This window comes from Pleurodeles waltl, chromosome 5 (assembly GCF_031143425.1).
Source record: "Pleurodeles waltl isolate 20211129_DDA chromosome 5, aPleWal1.hap1.20221129, whole genome shotgun sequence".
NCBI classification, from domain to species: Eukaryota; Metazoa; Chordata; class Amphibia; order Caudata; family Salamandridae; genus Pleurodeles; species Pleurodeles waltl.
This window is the reverse complement of record NC_090444.1, coordinates 705,850,645-705,868,768: the sequence shown is the minus strand read 5'-3', so window position 1 is coordinate 705,868,768 and position 18,124 is coordinate 705,850,645. Positions and strand designations below refer to the sequence as shown.

Here is an 18,124-nt window from a genome sequence, read left to right as displayed (position 1 = left end):
TACATGACCCACTGTGGTAGTCCCAGTCAAATGTTAGCTGGGTTGGGATGCAACCCAGTAACTCTCTTTTAATCAATGAGACGACCAACTTTACCCACAGCAAAATGAAAATTAGTAAGTGTTGCTTCTAAGATATCATAAAACACAATTCTTACTTAACAGAAAACAGCTCCCTGCCAGAGGACTCCCTGGGCCTTCCTTAGGGGAGACTTATTTATAACGTTATGTGATAGGGTGACTTTGCCATAGGTTTAAACGGCAAAGTCAGAACTGATAGTGCAACCAGTGTCCTTCCAGTCTGCAGTGGCAGGCTTGGGGTCATTTTGCGTCTTGTCACACAAAGGGTGGCACAATCAGTGGACACTCTGCTTTACATGTCCTGAGTACCATATACTAGGGACTTATAAGTAAATCAGGCCCATCAGATTGGGTGTATCCCGTTTGACATATACTTTGCATGGGGCAGAACACTGGCACTGAGGTCTGGTTAGCAGGCCTCAGTGCACTCTCAAAGTCGAAAAACCAGCAGCTAATGGTCCAAACGGGGACAAAAAGTGTGAGGAAACCTGTAAAAAGCCTGTTTCATTATAACATCTTTGCCCAACACTAGATGGCGAAGTACACACAGCATGTGAATCTACAGCCTACATGCCACAAACAGATGCTTACAGCGTAAGTATTATTTTTCTTACTTTACTTACATTTCTTTACTGATGGACACAAACGGCGTTGGTGTCTAAGAATTGGATGTAATCTTGAAGTAACCACCTTGACTGTTGGATTGTCATGATACAATAGAGGAAATTACGTTGTGTGTTGCAATTTCGAACTTCTCATTAAAACGTGCTTTGTTTTTACTGTGAAAAACTAATAAAAAGATTTAGGAAAAAAATCAACCATTGGCAAACCTTTTGATCTGAGTTTAATATGCTTGTATATGTAGCATAAGGACATTAAGGTCAGATCAGTTTAAGAAACGAAATGATGTCTATATTGATGGCTTCCTCGCCTTCAATAAATCCCGTTTTTGTTTCCAGGGTCGGAAAGAAAGGCAGCATTCGCTGTAGCTCTTTAGTGTCTAAGACCTAGAAACAGAAACATTCCACAGGGACCTAACTAGAACTTAAAAAGCACAACAACAAGTTCTGGCTTTTCCAAAGCGAGGAGCTTTCAGTAGTGATTGGCTCGAAGAGCATAATGTGACAATCCACCCAACTATACTTTTCAAGAAATATTGGGGGCGGGTCAATAGATACCATGGTGAACCGTGCATCTAGGCTTAAATCAGACTATTGCGTGAATGGGAAACCCAGGAGACGATACGTGAGACTTCTCAGAAACGGGACTCAGGCTTGCAGCATGGTGTGATAAGACCTGGAGGTGAGGAATACAAGTAGATTGATGCCAAAATAGATGGCATTGTAACAAAGCAAGGACAGGCCACATAAGAGCTGTTACTGTTGGGCAACGACGTTCTTCAATAAGAAAAGGGCGAATTTTCCTCACCTGAAATGTGTATGCACAAACCACATGCAATTTGGATTCTTAACCACTGAAAATGGTGGGCGCGGGCAAGGTTTAAACTCTGTCATGCCTCACACTTGTGATGACAAGCGAATGTTGCTCTGCACCTTTTTGTATAAAGTGTAGGACCAGGGTCCTAGATGTAGTTTTAATGCTTTGGTTGCTAGTTCTCTTTTGGGATGATTATGGTCAAGTGTGAGTTAAAGTTTTGCAGAGGACACTTCCGATTTCAAAATGGCAGATGTGTTTTATAGTGAATATTGGGATTCATCTGCATGCCAGTGCACCTTATCTCAATCTTCTTTTGAAAACCCAACTTGCTATTGAGTGTTGTCACATTTTACCTTGGTTGTCTGCCTCTTTATGCCCCCTCCGATCGTGATAATATGTAAATATTTAGCAATATCTCTAAAAGTCAACGCAAGTTAGTTAGAAGTTGATGAAAGAATTTCTGTGAGGTTATGTATGGCTTTTTTGTCACCTTCATTTATGCAGATCTTTCTTCCCTTCGCTTTAGAAGTAACAGCATTACACCTGTTAAAACGGATGGACACAGCCCTCATAAGACACCTGGTGAGGCTGGCTGGTGGGTTGCAACATATGGAGCTGTCATACCAAGCTGCCTGCATTATCGCTCACCTGGCTTCCCATGGTAACTTCCTTCGTAAATGTGAATTCATCTCCTTAACAATGTTTATTGCTGATTGAATGCAAAACAGAACAACCAGCTACACAGAGCAGTTACAGTCGAACAAAAATTGCAAGGCGATTTTCTTTTTGTTCTCCGGTATTTGGAAGAATTTTCTTTTTGTTCTCCGGTATTTGGAAGAAAGAACATGGTACAAGTATTATAGACACAAATTGGCCTATGTGTCATGGTCCCTGGAAAGGCTATTGATGGTGAACAGCCTGTAGGCTCCCGCAGAAAAGACTATTGGTTTCAGACTTGTTTTTAGTCCCCACCTCTGTTTACCAGTGAACACTCTAGTAATGCTGTTGGAAGCTAAGCCAGTAAGCAATCAAAAAACATAAAAATAACATTTCGAAGAAGGCTAGAGGCTGAAACTACTACAGCGCTATAAAGCACTACGCAAGTTAGCTCACTTCAAGTAATAAGGTTTTCACATCAGATTTTGGGAGGAGATACCTGCATATAGTAACACATATCCTCATTTTGTAAAGTTAGTGTTTTACTTTTTCCATTTTCCAATCACATTGAAGTGCCTTTCTCCTGTCCTTTCTAATCGAGAGTAATTCATGAGAACACTAGTTCCTGCCTACTACAAATTCACCTATAAGGCTTTTTTATGGTATATTTATCCTGCCTTGCTTTTGATAAATACAGCTTAGAGGTTGGTGTGGGACTGGAAGAGGATCACCACTAGGGTGAAAAGGCTCAGTAGTTGTGAAGAGGCGGATTTAAACCTGTAGACCTTGAAGCAACCGCCAGACTGTACAACAGACATAGGCGAAGACTGTGCTAAAATCAAAGTTCCTTTTAAAAAAAAATTGCTTGCAATGATGAACCAAAACCGCTAGGAGGAGCTGAAGGTTTTTCCCTAATCAGTGTTATTTATTTCTGTTTATTTAGAACAGAGAAATGAGAAATACCAACAGAACGACTAACGTGTAAGGCTGTGAGCCCTTTATGCATTTAAACCCTATTCCTTCTCCTCTGCTCTTAACAGAAAAAATATGACCTATTAGTTAGGAATGTAAAAAAATTGTGAAATCAATCCTAGCAGGTGTTATGAATACAAGGCATCTCTTAAAACTTTTGCAGACTTGGGAATGTATTGATTAGGGATGCTAGAATCCTCAGGAACATGTCACTGGGTGAGACAGGTACTGCTGAATGGCAGGCCATTAGCTACTTGGTTGTAGAAACCAAGGCACATATTTATACTTTTTTAGCGCTGCATTTATGCCGCTTTTTGACGCAAAAGGGGTGCAAACTTACAAAATACAATTGTATTCTGTAAGTTTGCGCCACTTTTGCGTCAAAAAATGACGCAAATACGGCGCAAAAAAGTATAAATACGGGCCCAAAAGTCTTAAAGATCCCAAGATATACCTTGTCGTACTCACACTAACAAATCGGTGCAGACCACTGAGAGCAGATTGTAATTTTAGCTTGATTTGTTTTCATTGTGTGTACAGATCTTAGAGTAGTCTATTTTTTTTTTTTTTTAATTTATGTCTTTTTTGCAGAGGCAATGCGTTCCAAGCTCAGATGTCAAATACCTGAAATTCTCTGCTACCTCTCAAATTTTCTCAGCCATCAGGAACCTCGCTTTCAAGAGCTGGGTGTGTCTACCCTCCGCACACTGAGTCAAGGTAAGGAGTGATGGTTTTCGTTGAGCACAGACTGACCTTAAACCTTTTTAGAAAGCTTGATAAAAGGTACCAGGAGAACAAACTCGGTGTGTAGTTAAAAAAAGAAAATGATAAATTTCAGATGTATTTTAGGAAGTTTTAAATGTGATGCCTCTGGCACATGGAAAAAGGTATGCCTTCCCACAACGAAGCATACATGGAAGAGAAAACGGTCTAACCTCTCAGTATTTACTGATATCAAAATATCTGAAATGAATATGCTCAGTGATATGCTCTGCACAGGTGAGGTAACATTAGAAGACAGGTAAGATGGAGCTAAGCAATTGGTCACCTGGATCTGGCCGGGTGGTAAGTGCATGTATGTATGTATATGGCATTTACTTAGCATTAACCTACCTGAAAGGCAGGTGAATGCTGTACTGGAGCCAATGCAAAGATGCATTCAAGGGGTAATTTGGGGTTGGGGGGGGGTAGCTGGGTGCTGAGAGTGGAGGTGGACTGTTATGGTACTGTGTTGGTTTTATTTAAAGAAATGTGTCTTGAACTCTTTCCTAAACTGGAGCATGGATTGGACAGCCTGATGAATAGAGGGATATCCTTCTGGATCCTTTGTACATAGACAGAGTATGCCCATTGCCTTGTTTTTTCTTTTTTTGCACTTCTTTCTCTCCAGTCTCATTGTGTCCTTGTTGTGGGTGTACAGAGAGCCACCAGACAAGGTTGGCTTATCACTAAGACCAGTGGTCATTGGTCATAAATTAGATGGTTTTGAGGATTTGGGGCAGCAACAAGGAGTGCTGCTTGAGTTCTGTCTTGGTATGGATGAGAGGTTCATATTTCTTCAGACCTTGATGAAGTGTACTATGGTGTGTTGGATGCCTTTCAGGAGGTGCAGAATGGAGTCTCAGGCCTCCGGCCATATGGCCATCTAGAAGCAGTAGCATGAGGGCTTGACCACCAGGTTTCAAGTTGCTTTTTGAGAGGAATGTTTTCTCTTTGTCTATGGAAAAGAGTTAATACCAAGTTGTCTTAGTTTTGGTGATATGTTCCTTGAAGGTGAGGTTGGTGTCCAGTGTGAATTAGAGTGACTTGGCATTGGATGAAAGCTAGGGCTTGAATCTGTCCAGGGTCATGAGATAGGTTTGTACTTGTTGTTCTTGGCAAATAAGAAATTCTGTTTTGGTGGGGTGGAGCTTTAGGTAAGTGCTGGAAATCAAGGTGTGGATGAGGTGCATGCTGTTTTGGATCATTAGTATGTTTGGAAAGAAGAACATTTTAAAGCAGAGTTGTGTGTCTTCACATTGGTGAATTTTGATGCTGTGAATGAGTAATAGAGTCCGAAAGTGCTTGAAGTAGTGTTTCAAAGTGACGCGGGACTGCACAGGTGACCGGGAACTTTTACTCACCTGGGCACCCCCAGAGCCCAAGAGATCCCAGTCACTTGTGTAGTCCTGCACGGTTCCATATATTCCCATATCAGTCTCTACATGGAGCTGGTTGGTGTTCTCCTCATAGATAAGAGCAACCGGATTCACAAAAATGCTGGCAGCACACAACTTTACTTGAATGTGTCCTCGGCTTCATACTCCCAGTGCCTCAAAATGCCTTTATATCATCCAGAGCTTGATGCCCAGCACCTACCTGAAGCTGAACCCAACCAAGACAGAATTATTTTTACTTGCAAAGAACAAGATACAGTATAAACCTGGCAATGAATGACATAAACCTTGATGGTATTGAATCCCAACTTTAACTGAATGTCAGGTCACTTAGATTCACCTTGAGCACCGAACCCAACTTCAAAGAGCATCTTGCTTAGAAAACTAAGTCAGCTGGGTACCAGCTTTATCTTCTAAAGAAAGTGAAACAGTTTCTTCCAGAAAGCGACTTCAGAACTTCTGTTTTCCTTCTTACTTGTTGCATCTGGATGGTGGCAACACACTACTCCTTGGCATCCCAGTCTCCTAGCACTCCTTAAGGTTATCTGACATGCCATGGAAAGTCTCCTTTTTGAATACTTTTTTGAAATTTTCAATTAAACAATTCTACATTACAAAACATAGTAAGACAGGCTTGTGCATCAATGGAGGGAGCTGCCAATAGATACACCAGACGTATGCATAAAAAAAACAGTAAGCATAGTTTCCGAACAGCATAAAGATGCCAGTGCAGTAGTACACAATGCAGAGGAAGAAAGCTGAAAGCATAGTCCCAGATTAACTGCCCAATGATCCTTGCCACTCCCATCCTCATCCAACAAACTAGCAGATGCCACTCACACAGCCAAGTCAACACGCAATCAGATAACAGCAGCAGGTTCTGGGGACAATGATAGTACTCCGGTGACTGGCGAGGGAACCTTGGATGGCACCTCCTTAGCCATAATCTGTCCCAGGGCATCTATTCTCGGGCAAGTGCCTATATTATGATCCCAAGTATGTAAAATCGGAACCCTGCATACTCCTCTAGAGTCTTCTCTCCAAATCATCTCCCTCTCGCAATCCACCCATCTCACCAATTCTTTCCCTTGTCTAAACAGATCAGGGCTACTGGCAGATTTCCAGCTCATTGTCAGTTGTCGATGGGCAAGGATAAGCACTAGATCTGGAAACCTGTCCATCACCTTCCAGGCCGAGCTGCAACTGTGCAAACCCAGTAAGCACAGTTGTGGGGTAGTCAAAGCGCCTATCCGTGGCATGACAGATAACTTGCAATAAGCAGCCCAGTACGGAGCCAAAGTTGGGAAAGTCCATACCACATGATAGAATTCTGGGTCATTCATGTGGCATCTGGAGCATGCCACTGAAGCACCAGCAAACATGTCATTTATACATCTGAGCTGAGGTGTGCCCTATGCAAAAAGTACAATTGAATGAGTGTAAATCTGGCATTTCAGGACACCCTGAGGGTGGATGCCAGAGCCCTCCTCTAGGCCGAGTCACCAAACTAGTGAATTACCCTCATAGAGCAGCTCCGCAGATTGATAAACAGGGACCCCCAAGTAGCGGATGGTAACATGTTCCTGCAGTTGTGCCAGTACAGCAGCAAGTGTCTGCCCCTCCCCCGAATCAGACTGCAGTGGGTGAGTGCAGGCAGTTGTGACAGTTACTTTCTAGGCGAGACAGGCGCCCTAAGGCCGACAAATCCGCCACTGCCCTCTCTAAGTCAGAAGCTTCACCCCTCAAATACAGCTGCATATCAACCACTTATAAAGAGCTATACAGGCAATCTCCTGATATCTGTAGGCCGCGATAATGGCCACCTTGCCTTGCCGTCTGCGCAAACAGTTCTAAGGGTAGAGCAAATAACAGCGGGGACCAGAAGCAAGCCTGTCTAGTGCCCGGCTCCACTGCGCACGCCTTGGAAATCACCGATCCAGTCCTGATCTTAGCCATTCATTTAACAAAGGGTAACCCAAAGCCCATGACAAGTAATGCAGCATACAATAACTCTCAGCAAAGAGAATCAAGCGCTTTACGAATATCAACGGATAACGCTAATGAGTCCAGCGGAAGGCACTCCTCCTACAGGCCCATTATATGAATTAATTGGCAGCTGTTAGGTAAGATACTACGGGTAGGTATTAAACCTGTCTGATTGGGGTGAATCATCCCCTAGTGGCAAAATTCTGTTCAACAGACTCTTACTCGTGATTATATAATTGGCACTTAGCATCGAGAGAGGGCAAAAAGAATGAAGCAAAATCGGGTCCTTCTACTTCTTGGGAAGCGAAACAATTGTGGCCTTTTGCAGAGAGGGCATATGTAGTCCCCCGCTGCCGGGCACCATTAAATGCTTCTACCAATTTAGGGGCAAGGGCAGTGACATAAGTACCGTAGAATTTTATGGGCAACCCATCCAATCCGGTAACCATCCTCCGAGCTATTTCCTCAATCATGCCCTGCATTTCCTGTACAGTGGTATTAACACCTAGTCGGTCCGCTACTGAGTTGTCAAGTAACAACGGTGAGGTGTCCTTGAAATGACGCAAAATATTGGACTTGCAAACCCCCTCTCTCTGCGTGGGCTTTAGCTATATACGCTCTATAATCATACTTCCGCAAATGCTCCACCATTGTAAGCAGTTTCTCCCATTCAGTAAGCATCCTTCCCTGCACTACATTGTTTCCGCCAGATTCGGAAGAAGCCCATCGAGGATCGTCTCCTGCTGGCTAAAATAAGAGTGTAATTGGGCAAGTGCACCTATATTATTGGAGATGCAATAACTGCATACTCCGACCTTCAGGGCTTCCCATTCAACTCCCACCGACTACACTAAATCCGCATTATAGAGCCAAAAATTTGTGATCTGCTTACCCAGTGAGGCCTATAAGACCACATCATCAAGCAGGGTCAGCTTCCAAGTAGGGATACAAGCTCTGTGAGGTGACTACCAGAAAGTGCAAAGCGGGGAGAGATCTGAGTAAGCACTTGCCGAATACTCTACGTCCACCACCCTCTCATACATCGCATTGCAGGAAAGCACACCGTCCAGCAGTACCTCCAAATTGTGCAATTCCAGACCTGAAGGAGTAAGCCCAGGCATCAGGATTCCACACCCTCCAGCAGTCAATAAGATCCCACTGCTTAACCCAAGCATAAAAACCGTCCTCCAGTTTGTGCACTGGTGCCGATGGCAGCAGGTATGCGATCTGTCCAGAGCAAGATCAGCTCTGTAGTTGAAATTATCCTCAAACAAAGCAGCATCAGTGGCAGGAGGGGTGTCAAGCCAGTCAAGAAAGAAGATTTATCTGTCTTTGGTGTATAAATATTAAACAAAGCGGCATATCCCTGCCGTCTAACCGATGCAGTACCAACACATATCAGCCATTAGAGTCGATGGCCACCCTATGCAGCTGGAAGGGCGCCTCAGGCCTAATCCAGATAAAGGCCGCCTCAAAAAACGGAATAAGTAGTGTAGTCCAGTCGTCCCCTTCATTGTTTACAGAGCTCCCTTCCCTCAGGTTGCGTCAGGTGTGTCTCTTGCTAAAAGGCAGCCTGTGCCCCCCCCCCATCTGAAGTAGGCCAGGACATTATAATGCTTGGTGGGAGTGGACAGGCCCCACACATTCCAGGTGATCAATCTAATCCAGTTAAACATCTAGTTGACCTCTTGCATGGTCCAGTGGGCCACAGCACACCGCGCTAGCATCACCTTCAGAGCACCAGCTGCCAGTCACACAATGCAGTCCCACCCACTGCACACACTCTCCCAGAAGGAAGAACAAACAGATATCAATCAAGAAAATACAAATAAAGCTCCCTCAACCCCCTCAGTCTGTGATATGCTCTCATTCTGTCCAAACAGTATATGCAAACAGGCTACAAACTAAGGCCCAGCTAGTTCAGTTTTAGTAAAGTCATAAGGGGAAAGAGACCAGCCAGTCTAATGACTAAACAGAGTACGAAACAGTGGGAAATTCACTTTTAGCACAGCCCCCCTCACTTGCCCAGCTCCCCCCAGCCAAAAATAATCAGCCTAAGACCACTTGAGGAGAAATAGTAGCCACCACAATACAGCACTGCAGTTGAGGCACGCGCCTCCAGGACCCCATTGCCGTCTAGTCAGGGTTCAGATAATGCGGTCTGGCATGCTCAGGGTAACGTCCAGAATGTGACCTCCAGCCCCAGTTCCTTTGAGCCCTCCGAGCTGGAGGTGGATCACCTGCGGGAAAATGATTCTGGCTGTGGTGAGCACCTACCAGATCTCAGGGAAGCCGCTGCCTTCACTGCTGCTTAGTAGGCCGGTGTGCTTTTCTTCAGCGGGACCACAGCCGCCTTGGTCGTGGCGGATGATGATGTTCCACGTACACCAGTCGCACCATCTCCTTATTGTAGGGTTCCAGCAAATCTGGAGCTGCAGAGCGATCTGTGAAAAAAATAATCTTGTCCTCAGCCTGTTTTCTCAGACTGGCTGGGAAGAGCAGGGATTAGGACAAGCCCAGCTTGCGAAGTCTCTTCTTGATTGTGATGAATGAGGTTCTCTGAGTTAGAAACTGGAGGGTAAAGTCAGGATAAAGGGAACCTTTAGCATTGTCCACTATGAAGGGGCCATTGTTGTGGCCTGCTGAAGAAGAAAATCCCTGTCACGGAAATTCAGGATTTGGGTGGGTACCCCGTGTGCCCGTTCCAGGGCATACAACTTAGACATGCCCTTGGGGCCTCAACATTCTGAAGCCAGTCTTCCAGAAAACCTAGCATGGAGTCACCCCTCACTGTCTCCAGTAGCCCCACAACCGTGATGTCATTACTGTGGGCCCTCCCTTCCTGATCATTTACCCTGGCTGCAAGCCACCCAGTATGTGCCTCCAACTCTGTGAGGTTGAGTTCTGTGTTTTGGGCCTGAGGTGCCAACGTTTGTACTGACACCGCCAAGGCAAATACTCTTCAGAGCACAGTAAACAAGAGGAGCTGCCACTTGCAACCACAGCACTACTCACCCAGTGGCATGAGGGATGTCCCTACGGCCTCAAAGGTAGGTGTGCCATGCCTGCAGCACCCATGGCTTCTGCTGTTATTACTCAGCCGCATCAATAGGTTCCTTTAAAGACCGATGCCATATTAATTCCGCACCTATTAACAGCAATGACAGTGTGCGGGTGCAAACGCCAAGCATATGATCCTACTGGAAAACTGCTGTCCAGGCCCCTGTCGCCACTCAAGTCGCCAGGAGGAGAGCACCGCTGTTAAGTACGTCCCAGGAGTACAATCGCCGATCCAGCCATGCGGGCCCCCTCTAACCCAGGCGAAGCTCAGGAGGGCTCTGCTGCACAGAGGCCGCTCTCACATGGCCTTCTCAGCACTTTGCAGTCCCGGCACTCCCGGTGCAGCATCCACGCCCCCCACCAAACTACCGGGAATTCAGGGGTGCTCGGGTTGGCATTTGACGTCGAGTGTGGTGGCCAGGAAAGGATGGGGCCTTGCAGGCCAGCGAGGAGCTCACACCACCTGGTCTCCCAACATGCCCGCTAGCTCTGCCCCACACAGAGAGTCTCATTCAAGGCCTAAAGAAATATGATCACATCTCACCCATCCTGTTGTAAATCCATTTGCTTCCCTTGCCAGCCCACAGTGTCTTCAAAACCAACTGCATCATTTACAAAACCATCACAACCAGCACCTTTGCTTTTATTGCAGACAGGCTCACCATATCTGGTGATTAAGGGCTCACCTGCAGTCAGAATACCAGCACTCTACAGACTAAGAAGGATAAAAGAAACACAAGGCAGCAGACCTTTGCCATCTCTGCACCCAGGCTCTGGAATAACATCCCCATATCTAGGATTACCCCAGAGCTGCTCCAATTTAGGAAAGAGTTGAAGATGTACTGTTTTAAAGAACAGTACTGTGCAGTGCATTAACCCTCCTGCCTCTCCTTTCAGTCACTGACTTTATGTTTGACATTGACCCTCTACAGCACTCTGCGGCATTGTGGCTAGGTTTGTGCTATAGAAATACCACATACATACATACATACATAAATATTCCTTTTTTTTTTTTTTTTCTTTACAAATAAGATAAAAATAAATTGTTACCAGCTCACCTAGCTCATCATTTTAGCAACCCATGTCCAGCAGGATCTACTGAAACTAGTAAATGGATAAAAAGAGAATGCTAATTTAATAGAGTGGAGTCACCCTGTGATCAGCAGTGCTTGAGTCAGAGGCAAGAGCACAGAAATCCCAAGAATTGCATCAAATAACCCACATCAACAACTAAAATATGATGCTGAAAATTGCAAGGTCCGGGCAGGTAAGTGTTTCTGGACACTGTGGTGGTCGCTGCTACATATTAGTCCCTATTGCTGACAAACTGCTGGCAGATCACCATACTCTTGACACCCAAGATTGCAGATGCCCTGTATTGATGATGTTGCGACTGAAAGTGGTGCAGCTGAAGTTCAGGACCGGCCATGACCAACCTGGGTCCAGATCCATCGACATTGTCGCTGTACTTTGCAGTGGTCGCTAAATGCCCAGACCCTGCATTATCTAAGAATGAAAGGCTGCATAGCTGCTAAGGAGGGGCATTAAAGGAGAGATAGCACACAGTGGTTTGGAGGGCACATGACTGTGGCCAGGGCTGGAGGCAATAAAACAGAACAGGTTTTCTATTAAAATGCTCACCTGTGACCAAAGATAAATGTGTGGTATAAAGTCAACGAGCAGCGAATAACTTAGGGGCCGTATCTCTGAACCTGTGCACATAGTTTTGCTCATTGCTGTAGAGCCAGTAACCCAGGCCACAAGTTATGTGGGACCTGTAAGATGGGAGGAAACATTTGTTAGGGGAGACATTTCTCAATACTACAGCAGGAAATGATCTGCTGAACATATTCCTCATCTCATCGCCACCCCTGTTTGTCTGCCCAAGCGGGCCCATATTGTAATCTTACCTGTGATGTTGAGAAAACTGGCTGGCCATATAAAACTAGGGCTTGTCCAAGGAAGATTCTACTCAAAGTTAATTCTGTCTTGAAATGATAGAGAAAAACAAAACCACTAAATTCTATTTTAACATGTCCAATGTCAGGGCTGTGGGAATGGAGGGCCCGATTGAGGCTGAAAGCAGGGAGAAGCTAATCAATCCCAAGGAGGAAGTAAGATTGAAACAGGAGCTTTTGAACATAAGAACAAATGATGTGCGACAACTAGCAAATGAAAGGCGCTCTGACACTTTTAATGAAGAACATTTCGAGTAGTGCTGGGGAAGCTCAAAGGGAGAGGACAGTCTGACTATACTAGGTGCACACACATGGCGAGGTGTGATGCTGAAAGTAGCTAGCCCTGGGACACGATGCTTTGAGTAGCAAGAATGATTGGTGTTATCCTGTTAGACGACCACATGCGGCTACTTTTCCTAGAGTTTATCCTGAATGTGTAAGATGAACAGCATTTATTTAACTAACCAAAACAGATCCGTGCTCTATGACGTATCAAGCCACACAGATTGGGGCATGGGCTAAAAATACACTTCTTCCTCAACCACATAGATGGACAAAATGTATGGAGAAAATCCCCACGGGGCCCATCAATGACCACAAAGTGACCAAAACGAGGACAGCTTTTTTGAGGGAGGAAAAGTTGAAATAAGAATTTGTAATTACAGATGCTATATGGTGATTATGTGCTGAAACGTGTTTGGGTATCCTGGTCAGTAATTCCATAAGCAAGGTTAGAAATACTGGAAAGGACTGTCAATTGTACAGGTACAGTGGTCAAACTGGTTACTGCTGACACTCGAGCTGCAAGCAGTGTGAACTCACTGTGCGGTCTTCAAATGTCCAGGTACAAAACTGTGTGGTCAGGAAGAGGAAGGTGATGAATATACAAAAGGCCATTAATTTTGCAGGAGAGGTACCCAGGAAGACATGGTCCCCAAGCAGTAGTCTGGGCTTGATGTCCTTCTAGTTACTCAAGCTATTCTAGCTATGTGCTGACCTGCATTAATAAATCAGGTGACTTTCGAGTATTTTAGGCAGCTGGTGGGATACAGTATGCTACTGTTCAACTCCTCAGGCACTGGATGTCAGTGAAGGTTTTAGGAGGAATCTGTAGGAATTTCATTGGCCATCGGTTCTATGGGGTAGGGGACCTCAACTTTATGCTGGGATCTTCTTTAGATTAGTGACTCACTTAAAAGGGTAGCAAGCAGGCCCCTTTAGCTCTGGGAATTAACTGAAAATTGTAGGGTGCTTCTCGGGGACACAGACAATGGGCAACTGATTATGTCATCCTCTCTATGAAATGGATTAGAGAATGTAATTCGCTACAGACGTGAGGTCACTTTCCTCTGTGATTGGTACATCACTTTATGATACAACAAGTGTGTTAAAACAAATATATCTGTAGGAATATGCAATCAGACTATTCGTTGTGCAAAACTCTTTATTTGGTTTCCATTAGGGCACACTCCAGAACAAAGCTGAAAACATCACTACATTACCTCTCAACAATAGTAAATGGTTGTCACCATAAATCCTCATATGACTTAATCAATTAAAGCTATACACTGTCTCCCAAGAAACCCTTAGATTTGCTAATTAACCAATTGAACAGATATATTTATTTCAGATAGCAGGCTTCTTGGCGAGAAGTCTTGTTTATGTTTTTGAAATCTGCCTCTACCTTGGCTTCACAGAACTGGAGGCCACCTCCCTTCCCTTTCAGCCAGAAGCAGCCTAAGCCCAACATTATCCATTCTGAAATGGTTGTGTTTTTTTTTTGTTAAAGTATGACAACTGTTCTCAGTGTTGTCACAGAGGCATGATCAGAGACATGTGCTAGAAGTGTCTGTTCGCCAATTTTAGAAAGGCAGCAGAAGTGACACCACACACCATATTTGAATTGGATGGCATAACAAGAAAGAACATTGCCTGACCTTTGAATCAGATGGTGCTAAAGAAATGAACACTAAAGGCCATATTTATACTTTTTGACGCACAACTGCGCCAACGCAGTTGTGCGTCAAAAAATTTAACGCCAGCTAACGCCATTCCAAAGCGCCATGCGGGCGCCTTATTTATGGAATGACGTTAGCCGGCGCAGCTGACCGGTGTGCGTCAAAAAGAATGACCCACACCAGGCAGCGCCGGCGTAGGGGAAAATGGAGCTTGGGCGTCAAAAAATGGGGCAAGTCAGGTCTGAGGCAAAATATCGGCCTCAACCCGATTTGCGCCATTTTTTTTTACTCCCAACCCCCTTTGAAATGACTCCTGTCTTAGCACAGACAGGAGTCATGCCCCCTTGCCCAATGGCCATGCCCAGGGGACTTATGTCCCCTGGGCATGGTCATTGGGCATAGTGGCATGTAGGGGGGCACAAATCAGGCCCCCCATGCAACAAAAAAAAAAAAAAAAAAAAATGACTTACCTGAACTTACCTTAAGTTCCCTGGGATGGGTCCCTACATCCTTGGGTGTCCTCCTGGGGTGGGCAAGGGTTGCAGGGGGTGTCCCTGGGGGCATGGAAGGGCACCTCTGGGCTCCTTCCGAGCCCACAGGTCCCTTAACGCCTGCCCTGACCAGGCGTTAAGAAATGACGCAAAAGCGGCTGGATGTCATTTTTTTTGACCCGCCCACTCCCGTGCGTCATTTTTGCACGGGAGTTCAAATAAGGCGCACATGCCTTGGAGTCATTTGTTTGACGGGAACGCCTACCTTGCATATCATTAACGCAAGGTAGGTGTCCACGCTAAAAAATGACGCAAACTCCAAGAACTTTGGCGCTAGACGGGTCTAACGCCAAAGTATAAATATGGAGTTAGCTTTGCGTCGGATTTGCGTAAAAAAAAAACGACGCAATTCCGGCGCAAACAGAGTATAAATATGCCCCTAAATGAATTGTAAATGCTACAAAACGAATATAAAAAACATAACAGTTTACTAAAGCAGATACCCTATTTTAGTTACCAAGCATGCGTTAATTAGTGTTGTAATGAAGTACCAGGAGCATGCTATCAAAAGTCAGGTGCAGCCTTATATAGATACCTCCACTGAAGCCAATTACAGCCCTGAAAGGCCAGATGATGCCATCAGATGCCAAGTACAGCCTTGTACGCCAACTTGCACCCAAGCTATGGCTAGCTACAGCGTGAGAAGCACAGAAACCGCCATCATGCAACCTGGTACCAGTTTATAAGCGTAGTTGGATCATCACATCTAGTTATATCCTTGCATGCTTAAATACTGCAATCAAGTCCATGCTCGTAATAATACTACTAATTTGTAAAGTTGTAATATTTTATGATACTTACAGACGTTATCAAGTGTGTCCTCGTATGCCTGGTTACAGCTTGACATGTTCAGAGGACTGCCATAATATGCAACGTGCAACTTCATATGACCAGGCACACTTGTCACATGCCAAATGTAGCATTATATGCCCCTGTACATTGCAGTATAAGCCAAATGAATCTCCAAATGCCTAGGAATTTCATCACATACGCAGGTAGAGCAAAATGCTGTATTAGCACACACATATTGCCACCATATACCATTGAATGTCAAGAGCAACCTTACATGTCCACGTACAGCATCATAAACCAGATGCTACCTTTTACAAGTGCTTAGTGACATATTCCATCTATCCTGTGCACTGTCATATGCCATCCTCATATGCTGATGTGTAAATTGGTCCCACACACAACATAGTATATGCCAGGATGCCCGAATCTGAAAACTAAGAACAGAATGGGCTTTATATAAACAACTTGAAATAACTACAACTATTTGTTCTAGCACTTTGCTTTGCTTATATCCCTTCTACTACAATCTAGATAAAGCAAAGCTTGGCTTACACTGCAGTAAATATGGAATTAATGGAGTGAGTCACTGGATGTATTGATTTATCTTTCCGTTGATGGTGTCTGGTGTTCTTCCTCCTGAAAGTATTCAGTTGCTGAAAGACATTAGATGCGCATACATTGAGTTAATTATTAGTCTTGTGTGACAATTATTTTGCCAGTAAATATTAACAAGAATGTTATTTGAATTCCTTTGTCTACAGATGCAGGCTTTTTATCTGTCATCGACCAGAGCCAGTTATTGGAGAAGACGAATCTCATCATCGAGTAGACAGAGAAAACTACAAACATAGTCATAGTTAACCGCACAGTTTATTTACACTTGAAGTAGCCACGTTTACAGCTCTGTGCATATTTGTGTTATCTGGTACAGTATGTCTGTGTTGAGGTGTAGTTGGCGAGGGTGAGCTTATGCATACATGATTGTCATTGTTATAAGGATCATAGTATTTTCGTAGGAGGAAAAAATGTCAGTTGATGGTGCATCATTTTCCTTATGCTACTGTGAAATGTTACCAGTGCTAATCAGTGTAATATAAAGAAATATTGTATGTCAAAATACTAATTTTATCTATGATAGTCTACTGTAATTCAGTTTTTGAAACCACTTAGGCGATTTGTAAACACCTGACTTTTCTAGCATCCAGTATATATCAATCAACCTTGAGCCCAGCTGATGCCCACCTCCTCCTCACTGGAACAGGTCCAACTTGTCTTTATTTATAGGGAAAATACGTTTAACCAAGAAACACAGCTAACTAATTGTTTTAAAAATGTTTGTTTCACGTCTGTAACTTGCAGTGTGTTTATTATCCTCATGTATATTATTTCCCTAAGTGCAATGAGAAAAATAAAGTTAGCTGATAAACATTTAAGTTCACTAGTGTGCATGGCGTAACAGCAGCAAATCTAAAATGTTTTTTTCAAGTCTGCTTTTGTTTTATTTTCCTGCATTTTTTTCATGACAGAAAAGTACAAAATGTAAAATGCAGTCAAGGATGTATTACATCCATCTGTATACTGTAATCCAGGTTTACGCCCAGTTCACACAACTCAGCACAGAAAGTAAAGTTGCTGCTGTGTGTGAATAGGAGAGAGCAGAACAGCGCCTGATCTACTAATATGTGGTGCTGTTTTCCGGTATTGGATCATTCATGGATTTACATGCTTGAATCATTACCCATTGTCAGACTGATACCCCTTAAAATGTATATCAAGGGCATAATATAGCAGTAACCACTCGGTTAAAATGTTAATCAAGCAGTGTAGTCTCTACACTCAATTAACATTGCCATTTCTCATACTTTAGTAACCCATTCACCTCATTATGTATGAACCAAACTGCAGCCGATCAGAGATCAGCACTCTCAGGTGCCCTCCTGCTAATGATTTTACCGGTCAGATTTTTCACCACATGCCACAGTAAGGAACCCTCAGGAGAAGCTTTCTACTGGAATACCTTTCTTCAATCTTGTTCCTGGTAAAAGCAGCCCTAGAACATCATGGCAGAGCTGGAACAGAATAAGTCACTCTTCAAAGCCTGTAAAGCTTTTAGGAAGAAAATAATCTATATGGATGATCCACATTCAAAGTGTCTTTATCTCCTTCATCCCAGCAACAATCAAAAAGGGTTGTGCAATATGTCTCATTTTCTCTTCAAAGAAAGTTACAGATCGTGAAAGAAGATTGACTTTAGCCAATCTTGAGGAGAAAGTTGAAAAAGCCATGCCTTCAGGTCAAGGAGTGGCTCATATAAGAGAAGTCTGTCAACAAGACTTCCAAGTAGGCTCCAAGACACTATGACCCTGCTTCTAAAAGTCAAACAATCAGGTCAGTTACCATCAGATGTTTCCTCAAAAGTTTTGGATGCACTGAAAAATGGACAGAAAAGTCAAAGAGGAAAGCTGAATCAGGTGGACACTTTCACTAAGAAATTAATGATGATTCTTCCTGAAACACCA

General features: G+C 43.9%; 1 protein-coding gene across 2 annotated transcripts in view; it reads left to right on the top strand.

Annotated features, from left to right (window-relative positions):
* Positions 1-17,033, top strand: part of LOC138295976 (uncharacterized) — a 567,359-nt gene extending 550,326 nt beyond the window's left edge. Inside the window, exons 12-14 of one of the 2 annotated variants that reach the window (XM_069234664.1) lie at positions 2,042-2,176; positions 3,736-3,861; positions 16,367-17,033. In XM_069234664.1, the coding sequence (XP_069090765.1) occupies positions 2,042-2,176; positions 3,736-3,861; positions 16,367-16,434 (329 nt within the window). In that variant the 3' untranslated portion in view covers positions 16,435-17,033. The remainder of the gene's footprint in view (positions 1-2,041; positions 2,177-3,735; positions 3,862-16,366) is intronic. The other variant, XM_069234665.1, reaches the window with a different exon arrangement.
* Positions 17,034-18,124: the final 1,091 nt, after the last annotated feature.